We start from the raw sequence: 12,318 nt of genomic DNA, 5'->3' as shown, positions 1-12,318 counted from the left end.
GAAGGAATTGATCCCATTTATAATTGCACCAAAACCCATAAAATACCTAGGAATAAATCTAACCAAAGAGGTGAAAAATCTATACACCAAAAACTATAGAAAGCTTATGAATGGAATTGAATAAGACACAAAAAATGGAAAAATATTCCATGCTCCTGGATAGGAAGAACAAATAGTGTTAAAATGTCAATACTACCCAAAGCAGTGTACATATTTAATGCAATACCTATCAAAAAAACCACACCAGTATTATTCACAGAGCTAGAACAAACAATCCTAAAATTTGTATGGAACCCTAAAAGACCCCTAATAGCCAAAGAAATCTGGAAAAAGAAAAACAAAGCAGGAGACATCACAATCCCAGACTTCAAGGTGTATTCCAAAGCTGTAATCATCAACACAGTATGGTAGTGGCACAAAAAAACAACACTCAGATCAACGGAAAAGAATAGAGAACCCAGAAATGGACTCACAAACATATGGCCAACTAATCTTTGAAAAAGGAGGAAAGAATATCGAATGGAATACAGACAGTCTCTTCAGCAAGTGGTGCTGGGAAAACTGGACAACGTCATGCAAAAAAATGAACCTGGATCACTTTCTTACACCATACACAAAATTAAACTCAAAATGGATGAACAACCTAAATATAAGACAGAAAGCCATCGAAGTCCTCGAGGAGAAAGCAGGCAGAAACCTCTTTGACCTTGGCTGTAGCAACTTCTTACTCAACACGTCTCCAGAGGGAAAGGAAACAAAAGCAAAAATGAACTATTGGGCCCTCATCAAAATAAAACCTTCTTCACAGTGAAGGAAACAATCAGCAAATCTCAAAGGCAACCGACAGAATGGGAGAAGATATTTGCAAACAACATATCAGATAAAGGGTTAGTATCCAAAATCTATAAAGATATCAAACTCAACACCAAAGAAACAAATAATCTGGTGAAGAAATGGGCAAAAGACATGATTATACACTTCTCCAAAGAAGACATCCAGATGGCAAACCAATACATGAAAAAAATTCTCAACATCATTCATCACCAGGGAAATACAAATCAAAACCACAATGAGGTACCACCTCACACCTGTCAGAATGGCTAACATTAACAACTCAGGCAACAACAGATGTTGGCGAGGATGCAGAGAAAGGAGGATGCAGATATCTTTTGTACTGCTGGTGGGAATGCAAAATGTTGCAGCCACTCTGGAAAACATGATGAAGATACCTCAAAAAATTAAAGATAGAACTACCCTATGACCCAGCAATTGCACTACTAGGTATTTATCCAAGGGATACAGGTATGCTGTTTCAAAGGGACACATGCACCCCCATGTTTATAGCAGTGCTATAAACAATAGCCAAAGTATGGAAAGGGCCCAAGTGTCCATCGAGGGATGAATGGATAAACAATATGTGGTATATATATACAATGGAGTATTATTCAGCAATCAAAAATAATGAAATCTTTCCATTTGCCACTATGTAGATGGAACTAGAGGGTAATTTGCTAAGTGAAATTAGTCATAGAAAGACAAATATCATATGACTTCACTCATATGAGGACTTTAATATACAAATACATGAACATAACAGATGGGAAGCAAAAATAATATATAACAAGGAGGGGGACATAAGAGTCTCTTAAATATGGAGAACAAACAGAGGGTTACTGGATGCGTTGTGGAAGGGGGATTGGCTAAATGGGTAAGGGACATTAAAGAATCTACTCTGAAATCATTTTTGCACTATATGCTAACTTGGATATAAATTTTAAAAATACATTAAGTAAAAAAATTAAAAAATGTTTAGTGTATTTTTCAAAAAGAGTAATTAGGGTGATAGATTTTACTGGGTACAGTTTTGTCTACTAAAATAAATTGTCACTACCAGCAAGTGATCAATAATATCATGAACATGGTTTATCCTAATACAAGAGAAAGAGTGTAAACTTTTGGCACCCTTTGTATGGAGTTTATACTCTTATCCATTCTGATACCTTATGTCTTTTGATTGGGGCATTTAGTCAATTTACATTCAGAGTGATTATTGAAAGATATGGATTCAGTGTCATTGCGTTATATGTAGGTTCACGTTTGTGGTGATGTCTCTGACCTGTTGTAGTCTTTGCTGCTTTCCACTCACAGAGTTCCCTTTGGGATCTCTTGCAGGGATGGTTTAGTGGTAATGAACTCCTTTAGTTTTTGTTTGCCTACAAAACCCTTTATATCTTCTATTCTGAATGACAGTCTTGCTGGATAAAGGATTCTTGGCTGTATATTTTTCCTATTTAGTACATTGAATAATTTCTGTCACTCCCTTCTCACCTGCCAATTTTCAGTAGACAGGTGTGCTACCACCCTTATTTGTTTACCTTTGTAGGTTAAGGACTGTTTGTCCCTAGCTGCTTTCAGAATTTTCTCTTTATCTTTGTATTTTGCCAGTTTCACTATGATGTGTTATGGTATTGACCTGCTTTTGTTGATTTTGAAGGGAATTTTCTGTACCTCTTGGACTTGAATGCCTGTTTCCTTCCCCAAATTAGGAAATTTCTCAGCTATAATTTGTTCAGATAAACCTTCTGCCTCTTTATCTACCTCTTCCTGAACTTCTATGGTATGGATATTGTTTCATTTCGTGGAATCATTTAGCTCTTTAATTCTCCCCTCATGATCTAGTTATTTCCTTTCCCTTTTTTCAGCTTAATAATTTTTCATAATTTTGTCTTCTATTTCACCTATTCTCTCCTCTGCTTCTTCTATCCTTGCTGTCACTGTATACAGTTTGTTTTGCATCTCATTTATAACATTTCTTAATTAATTGTGACTAGTTCTTAGGTCTTTGATTTCTGCAGCAAGTTTCTCTCTTGTATGTTTTTCTTAAGCCCAGCTATTATTCTTATGACTGTTTTCTAAATTTTTGTTCAGCTATATTGTTTATATCTGTTTTGAGCTATAATTTCTTCTTGAATTTTCCTTGGAAGAGAATTCTTCAATTTCATCATTTTGACTAAGTTTCTGTCCTTTGTGTGTTTTAATAGCTTGTTATGTGCCCTGCACCTGTGAGTACTAGTATTTTCAAAAGGGGTCATATACTGTCTAGGCCCTGGCGCTTCAGGAAGTGTTTTAGAGTATGTTGTGTGCACTCTGTCGTTGTGTTTTGGCTGCTTTATCCCATTGGTTGGTCTTCTTCAAAGGTCCTTCTTGTTTCAAATGGTGGAGTGTTTGGACTTTCAACCAGGTGTGCTTTGATCTGTTCACTGAAGTAACCCTGGAAAAAAAGAAAGGTGTGGGGGAAGTCTTATTCCATACAAAGAGATAAATGAAAGGGGAGAAAAGAAGATCAAGCAGAGAATCAAAACAAACTCTAATCAAGAGAGAGGGAAAGGAAAATAAAGAATAATATAGAAAAGGTGTAAAAAAAAGAATGGAATAAAAATGCCTGGTTAAACAAAGAAACAAACAAATCAGAAATATATATATCTGTGTGTGTGTGTGTGTGTGTATACACATATATGTGTGTGTGTGTGTGTGTGTAAAAAAGTTGACCAAAAACAAATCAGAAACTATAATTCTGATTCCAAAAGAAAAAAAAAAAGAAAAAACGGACAAAAACAAAACAAAACAATCAGTTGTCTGTTGATGCCTGGGACTGGTGGTTATGCTGGTCTGGAAGAGAGGCTGGCTGTTTTGGGTCCCTCTTCTTCCAGTAAATAAGCAGTTGCCAGGCACTGAGGGGTGGGGTTTGGTGCATGCAGGTACAGCCTCCACTGGGGGCCACTGTGCTGCTCCATGAAGGCCCACCTCGGTGGTGTTGGGGAGAAAATGGTGACACCCCAACCTCTCCTCACTGGACAGGATGTCTCAAACCACTAGCACAGGCGGTGAGGTCTGTTTGACCTGTTCCACAGTTCTCCCGCACCTTCTAGGTGCTCAGCTGGGATTCAAAACCCGATGTCTTGGGGCACCTGGGTGGATCAGTTGGTTAAGTGACCAACTTCAGCTTAGGTAATGATCTCAAGGTTCATGAGTTTGAGCCTTGTGTTGGGCTCTGTGCTGACAGCTCAGAGCCTGAAGCCTGCTTTGAATTCTGTGTCTCCCTCTGCCCTCCCCCAATCTCTCTCTCCCTCTCTCTCAAAAATGAATAAACATAAAAATAAAAATTAAAAATTAAACATTAAAAACCCGATGTGTTAAAAGGCCTTGCACCACGCAGCCCCTGTTCTAGTGTAGTGCCACTCAGCCCTGCCAATAAAAGGTTTTTGGCTTGTGCCTGCTGGGTCTTTTGTCCTTGGGGAGGCAATAAACCCTCTTCCCACTGTATTCAAGGAAGGGGACTGTTCTCTCTCAGTGTGCCCCAGAGATTGCTACAGCTCCTAGACCAGCTCCTTCCCCACCAGGTGGGCACACACCACCAGCTCTGTTCTAGAGAAAGGTGCACACTTTAAAAACCTGCAAGTTCCAGCTCCTAAGGCTGTGAAAAATAGAACCTGGCACTCTCTGTATTTCTTGTTCCCTATCCATGGTCTTGAAAGGTTTTCTCCAATACTGAAGCCTTCATTCTCTCCCTTTTGTCTCTCCACAGAAGGGGTTCCCTCCCCGTTTTATCTTCCCCAATTCACATACATGCACCTCGATCCGACCAAGCTGTCTCCCTCCACCTGTGGAATTCCTTCTGCCACTCCACAGATTGATTTCCTGGGTGTTCCAAGTGATCTGACCTCAAGACAGCTGTGTTTGAGGGATGAGGGAAATCCCAGTCCCCCTACTTCTCTGCAATCTTAACTCCTCCTCCCTAGAGTTTATACTCTTAGACAAGTGAGTACAGATCACAGTATGTGATGTTATTAAAGGTTGTCATCATCTTATCCAAGGTTAGTTCTTAATGACCTTTTGTAGCCCTCTATGTTTGTTTATATTTTTATGAAAGAGAAAACGCATTAAAATGTTTGAAATTGCTATGAGCCTAAAGGCTCTTAACAAATAGTTAACTTTACATTTATGCCAGTTATGAGGAATTTATAGAAGAGTAATTGATATAATATCAAAAAAGAAATAAAAATGAGATTAAAAAATATAAATGTGTGGAAGTATGAATAAGGGCAGAGCTAAATTCATTATTTTAGATCAATTTCAGGTACACCAAAGCCAAATAAGTAATGTTGTTTGCATTAAGTGAGAAACAGTGGCTTAATATGGGAAAATTTATTATAGGGTTGTAGAATTCATACAACCTAAATTCCTCAACACTTGTACAGTTTTGTGTATTTCACAATACAGATATCAGTGAGATAGAATCACTGTATTTGTGAAACTGACTTGTGTATGAATTTGCTTATATGTAAATCAAATCTATTACAGAGTACCTAACAGAAATAAAAAATATGTAATTTCTATATTCAAGAAAATTATACCAAATGAAAAATAAAACTTCACAATGTTAAGAGATTTGATGTGTTTTACAAAAAAATTCAGAAATAATTTTAAATATTTTAAATTTAAAACATGTTCTACCATGTGATTGAGTGAAGAACTTACTTTAAAAAACCACACACAAAGGATGGAATTTATTGTCAGGATGTTAGCTGATATATTCATGCTGCTTTCAGAAGTCTAAACCCTATAAATTGAAAAGAAATCACCGAATTATTTAATTTAAATTTCAAACAAAAAGAAATGCCAATTAAACTAAAAATTGACAAGAACTTGCAGTGGTTAGTTTTTTTCCTTCTTTTTTTTGTATAAGAAATAGAGTATGCATGAGTAAATATCATGAGTATCCCACACACTTTAATGTTGAAGTCATATTGTAAATCTCTGACTTCTTATTACTAAGGATACTCTTTTCCTGTTGCCTCTCACTCTTGACAGATCTTGGTCTCAACAACAAATTCGTTGGGGAAGTGTCTAATCTTCCAGCATTTATCAATGGCACGTTTGTTGAAACCTGTGAGAAAATGCACAAAGAAGTGGTTTTTTAACTTTCTATGTAAATTAAAACATATCTAGATTTGCTGTCTACATTTCTACTCCCCTCCATCTTTAGTTTCCTTCACTTTCTAAATAACACAGGTTGAAGGAAAGAATAAATTTCCTACCCAGCAAGAGGTCTCTTCTACGAAGGCGGAAGGACTTGCGGTTGTTGCAAAGTTGGTAAATAAAGATGCCCAGGTTGCTAACATCACGGATCTCCTCTACAGCAACCATGTCTTCACGAACAACATATGTGTGAGACAGGTATTTGCCACTCTAAAATTTTTATAAAAAGATTGAAATAAGAACTTAAAAACACCATTTCAATCCTTACCTAGAGCAGATATACTTTTTTCTAATAGACTTTATTTTTTAGAGTAGTTTTAGGGTGACAGCACACTTTTTTAAGGTTTATTTATTTATTTTGTGAGAGACAGAAACAGTGTGAGCGAGGGAAGGGCAGAGAACGAGGGAGAGAGAATCCCAAGCAGGTTCCACGCTGTCAGCGTACAGCCAGATGTGGGGCTTGAACTCACAAACTGTGAGATCATGCCCTGAGCTGAAACCAAGAGTTGGATGCTTAACCAACTGAGCCACCCAGGCGCCCCCTACAGCACACTTTTTATTTGAAAACTATTTCAACAATATGGAATGTTGTGGCTCAAATCATTTGTTTTTAATGAGGAAGCAAATGCTGAAATGAAAATTTGACATCAAAAATACGTACTGCCAGTTTGCCAAAGAACTCCACCAAATTCTTTGGAGGAAGAACAATAGAAGTATTGAGAGGCATCAGATAACAGTTCCCCAGGAGCAAGTCCAGGTAAGCAGTCATGCCCTGTTGGGAAAAGGGAAAAGTTAACTATGATGTAAAGAGCATTAATTCTTCAGATTGTAACTACCATTATAACAAGTAGCTACATCCTTTTAAAATCTGCTAATGTATATTCAATAGCAAAAGATTGAAAAAGGGTTTGCTGCAAAAAGATGTACATTTATGAACAGATTTAATACTTACTAATAAACTAAGAAAAAAATCAGGAAAACCTAAAGAAGTGATAAATCCACCTTTTCAAAGTCGTGAATAATTGCTGCAGGATCACTATCAGAGAAACTGGGGACAGGCACATCAATGATTGCAATGTTGTCATCTTCACGGATGTCAGCTTCCTCTGTCACAGGCAGGAAGTAGGGCTCTGCTCCCTGAAGGGAATTTTCAGGGTCTTCAGAGTCAAAGAAGCACATCTCTCCATGGTAGATGGTATTCTAAAAGACAAAAAGGGAGAATTAAAAACTTTTAATACTTACTACCATGACATTTGAATCATTCCTCACACTCACATCAATTCATTGTACAGTTTGTCAAGCTGAGGATTTCTGATTACAGTTGTCACCATGAAGACAAATTAATTTTAGAAATTGAATGGTAATTTGAAAATTTGTCCTAAATCTTAATTTCTCTGGTGACCACCACAGATTTACTTAAGTTGCTACTACAAGTATAGCAATTAGTAATTCAAATTATAAGGATTATAATTATTATTACCTTGGGCATGAAGTACTTGTAAATGCAGGCTCCACCAACAATAAGTCCTGCCAAGATGAATGAAAGGCCTAAGAGAGTAAGCATGCATCTCCCAGAGGAGCCCTCTTTTTCCTGGGTGGCAAACTGGAGCTCCTGTTTATTAAAAAGCAAGATCAAAAACAAAAACCAGATTGCACTTTTAGTCACATAGCTGCTTTGTACATAATTTACTTTCTTGAAATACCAGATAATTTTTAAAAGATGTTATTAAGTCATTCTAGATTAAAATTATTTCCAGATAACTTCTGATATTTAATAGATGTAAAAACATCCAATTATATTAACCTTCCTTCTGGCATTTACAAATCCAACTGCAGACATGAAGTTTTTTCAAAATACACACTTCTAGATTCAGCTGAAAATAACAATTCATTTATGGAATAAATTATCCTCTTTAAATAAATGGAAGTTGTTAATTTTTAGACTTTTATAGTGATAGAATCACTAACCTTCTTGAATATAATTATGTTGCTTTACTATCTCCTGTAAATCAACTTTTTTGCCAATTTAAAGGTGAATTAATGTATTTTGATTTATTAAATGATTTTCAAAAAGCCAGTTTTAAAATTTGTTTTATATAAAAAGTTCTATAAGACATATGTATGTCATTTTTCCCTATTCTAGAAATTAAAATTTTGAAAATGAGATATATTTCTTAATGTTCCTAATTTTAGTGAGAAATTAGCCTTTTCAATATCACCCACTGTTCTGTAATTATTTACTTCATGAATGTAATAATGTTTTCCAAATTCTGGGTAAAACACTAGATTTTACAGTACAAGATTTGTGATAGCTGGGACCAAAAGCTGTGCATATAACAATAAAATTCTTTTAAATCCATAAATTGTTCAGGAATTGGAACCAGAAAGATCCAAAGCAAACATGTAACTGATTAACTGTATTCTTCCGAAGGTAATGGACCATGGGACCCTCCAATCCCATTCTTTTATTTTTTATTTATTTGTTTATTTTTTTAATGCTTATTTATTTTTGAGACAGAGAGAGACAGAGCACGAGCAGGGAAAGGTCAGAAAGAGAGGGAGACAAAGAATTCAAAGCAGGCTTCAGGCTCTGAGCTATCAGCACAGAGCCTAATATTGGGCGTAAACACAAGAACCGCCAGATCATGACCTGAACCGAAGTTGGAGGCTTAACCGAATGAGCCACCCAGGCAACCCCCTCCAATCCCATTCTTGTATGTCACAATATGTTCTAAGCAGCATTGTATTATTATGCAAGGATAGAATAAATGATATCAGCGAACTTTGTTTCTTGTAATTAGTGGGTAAATCATTCAGACTGGTATAAAAATATAATTTGTAGTATTTCAGGACATTAACTCTTTTCCATGACAACTACTATAAAGGTTATGGCACCCAATTCACCTTCAATTAATCTGGTGAAAATAGATGCATGGATTATAAGGAGAGACAATTATTTGGTAAATGGCTTGTCAAAAAATTGTATTTCTTTAAAATTCAAAGTTTGGTATTCACATTTTCTTAGCTAAATTCATTTAAATTGAAACCTTCCATTAATACTGTATAAACCTTGAAGGCTGTTACTTGTCCCAATAGTTTTCAGAACTTATACATTATTTCTATCAAAAAACTAACCTAAAATTAACATTACAATAGCAGAATTATAAATTATGACTGTGAATCACAGTAATCTAGAGCTAGAGACTTAGAAATTATATTTTAGATGATTAAATTGAGGTCCAGGGGCACCTGTGTGGCTCAGTCGGTTGAGCATCTGACTTCGGCTCAGGTCGTGATCTCACAGCTCGTGAGTTCGAGCCCCACGTCAGGCTCTGTGCTGACAGCTCGGAGCCTGGAGTCTGCTTCAGATTCTGTGCCTCCCTCTCTCTCTGCCCCAACCCGCTTGCATTCTGTCTCTGTCTCTCAAAAAAATAAATAAACATTAAAAAATTTAAAAAAATGAATCTTTAAAAAAAATAAATTGAGGTCCAAAGAGATGAAGTGACTTGCCCCTAAGTCACAAAATGACTTAATTTGAAATACTCAAAGCAATGAATTTATTTTTTTTCTTGTCACTGCAATATGAGAAGAGCAATTTACACTGCAATTTCATTTATTATTAAGCAAGGTCTGTGTATTAGAGTTTCAATTTAATAAAATTCCCTACCATTCTAGGAAGGATTTTTTTTTTCATTTAAATTTGCTGGAACTCAGGATGGCATGGATTCTCATTTACCATAGCTAATTTCTCTCTAAACTGTATTGTAAAGTCATTGTACACAACCTCTGACATACTATTCTGTTGTGATCAGTTTCCTTTTTTTAATTTTTTAAACGTTTATTTATTATTGAGAGAGAGAGACAGAGCATGAGCATGGGAGGGGCAGAGAGAGGGGAGACACAGAATCTGAAGCAGGCTCCAGGCTCTGAGCTGTCAGCACAGAGCCCGACACAGGGCCAGAACTCACAAATGCAAGATCATGACCTGAGCCAAAGTGGGATGCTTAACCCACTGAGCCACCTAGGCGCCCCAGTTGTGCTCAGTTTCTAATGAGCAGATTAATACATCACAATATAATGTGCCAAGTATTATTAAATCTGTGTCCTGTAGTGGCCAGGTCAAGATCCTGTGGAAGCTTCTCCAACATCTAACAAAGAAATATAATCATAGTACTAATGTTCATTTTTGTTTATTCCTCATCACACCACAGGCCTAGAAGTACTGCTTGCATATTAACTGTATCCAACTACAAATCATGAAGTTTTTGGTCGTGAGAGAAAAATAAAGGGATTACTATGTGGCTATATTTAACTACTGGCATCTCATTAGACCTCCCAAAAATCTGGCCATGTTTCACTTACAAAGTGAGTAGGACAGTTACATATTTGATCTTAAGTCATTTAATCAAAACTTCCACAATGCAAGGGAATTTTACTTTTTAGTTCTGAAATGTATAATACCCAAAAGCGAGTTTGATTGCTTGGTTAAATATTAAAAATTTCTGTGATAAAAACTCTGCATAAGCACATAAGCATTTCAAATTGTGTGCATAATAAGTTTTTACTACATAGCTTCTCATTTCACTCAAAGTACTTTTAAAAACTCCACTCTGAACGCAGAAGTTAAAACTTTAAAAAGAGAAGATGACAAGGTAAGACAGATCTGGAAACCGACACTGCACAGATTTAGTAGAACAAGAAAGAAATACAATTGTCCCTTTTAACATTGAGGTTTTACTGAGGAAAACAAGTAGTTTCCAAACACTGAACCATGTTAGATTTTTAAAGGAAATAGAAATTGTACTAAATAAATAATGGCTAACATTTTGGGGGAGAAACTACCTCAATTTCTGGCAATGCTAGAAGTTTAAATTACAAGGTCGGATCTGCTTCAGATCTCTCTACGGGGGAGGTGGTAGAAAGGATATCACGAAAAGGAAGTACTTAAAAGAAGAAAAAAATAAACCTTAACATTTCTTTTTAGGGATGAAGAGTGCTGCCTTTAGGAAATGCCACTCTGAAAACATACAAGGATCTTGCAGTGAACATCTCAAATTCTAATTAAAACCAACCTCAATTTTGATAGCTCCTTTACCAAATGCTTAAAACTGCTATGACTAGGGAGAAATTGAAAATATACACAGGCGTACACAGACACATACTAGTCCCAGCCCATACAGCTTTGAGTCAAAGCTGTTCTTTGCCCTACAGCCCACCCCCGCAAACATTCAGAAATCCTAGAAAGATTTAAAGTCATAGATCTTTATCCATACCAAAAGCAAACAAAGAACAATTAAATCTCAGCTGGACACTGAACAACGTGCATATAGGTGATCCTCAGCACCTCCCCCCCCAACATGTTCCCCGGGAAAGGGTGACATTGGGTCCCAAGGGTTCTCCTCAAACGCTCTCTAACATCCCTTCAAGATGTACCACATGGGCTAGAACCCACGGAAAGTAGTGCGATGCATGGGGATGTTAAGGGGCGTGGGGCACTACAGAGGGAAGGCGGCCTGACTAGAGGGAACTGGAGAACCGGTAAACCAGATTAACAGAGCGGAGAGGGCAGCTTTCATTTTGTCCTCTATCAGTTGCCTCTTCCTTCCCTCCAAATCACCCCCTCTCCACCTTACCGACCCTAGCAGGCAGTCTGGGGTGGAGTCAGTAGTGCTACCTTGCGGGTCAAGATCTGAGCTCCCACCGTTCGGTTTACAAGAGCCTCCACGTCTTGCCGCGCCTCCTCTTTTTGCACCGCTGTGACTGTACTGAAGGCTATTTTCACCATCATGTATCTTTGGGCTGTGCGGTAAGGCTTGGCTGGAATCAGCGTCTTGGGTTGCAGGTTGTAAAAAGAAGAGATCGCGCTAGCCCTAACAGGACCTACTTTCTCCCTTGCCTGTCTTAAGCAGCTGCAAACCCAGGTTTGGGGATACTTATGACGCAGACCTAAACTGGGTGGGAGACTGTGGGAGGGCCTACAAAAGGGCTGAGGGAGGAGTGGGAGGGGGTCCAAATGCTGGGTTGGGGGTGGGGGTTGCCCAAGAGGAAAGAGAAGGGGAGGTGGAGCCCTTGGGCAGCTGGGGTTTGACGTGCCTCACCTGCTCTCCAGGCATGCTCCCACCCACCCTCTGCACCCTCAGATAAGAACAAGACAGGAAGGAAGTCTGCTGTATTGTGTCTTTCTGCCTCTGTCCAGGCCACAATAGCCCCTGAGTCTGATTTTGTTTTCCCAAACCTGAACCTGCCTCCCCCGAAGGGGCCAGGAACTGTAACTTGGCA

At 37.7% G+C, this 12,318-nt stretch overlaps 1 protein-coding gene across 3 annotated transcripts; it reads right to left on the bottom strand.

The window, feature by feature from the left end:
- Window positions 1-1,547: 1,547 nt before the first annotated feature.
- Window positions 1,548-12,029, bottom strand: ITM2A (integral membrane protein 2A). Of its 3 annotated transcripts, none has more exons than XR_008418203.1 (7): window positions 11,741-12,029; window positions 7,520-7,651; window positions 7,042-7,239; window positions 6,701-6,811; window positions 6,099-6,249; window positions 5,539-5,947; window positions 1,548-3,271 (listed from the first exon to the last, which is right to left on the bottom strand). XR_008418203.1 is itself a non-coding variant. In XM_019438462.2 (6 exons), the coding sequence occupies exons 1-6, from the start codon at window positions 11,825-11,827 to the stop codon at window positions 5,859-5,861; spliced, it is 795 nt and encodes a 264-aa protein (XP_019294007.2). In that variant the 5' UTR covers window positions 11,828-12,026; the 3' UTR covers window positions 5,441-5,858. The 3 variants fall into 3 exon arrangements, 1 of the variants encoding a protein (XP_019294007.2); XR_008418202.1 differs by having other exon boundaries at window positions 11,714-12,026; XM_019438462.2 differs by lacking the exon at window positions 1,548-3,271 and having other exon boundaries at window positions 5,441-5,947; window positions 11,714-12,026.
- Between the last annotated feature and the right edge of the window lie 289 nt (window positions 12,030-12,318).

Source organism: Panthera pardus, unplaced genomic scaffold (genome assembly GCF_024362965.1).
Source record: "Panthera pardus isolate Hobbes unplaced genomic scaffold, ASM2436296v1 HiC_scaffold_27, whole genome shotgun sequence".
Lineage (NCBI taxonomy): Eukaryota > Metazoa > Chordata > Mammalia > Carnivora > Felidae > Panthera > Panthera pardus.
Note: the sequence above shows the minus strand (reverse complement) of the source record. Positions and strands in the feature narration are given on the sequence as shown.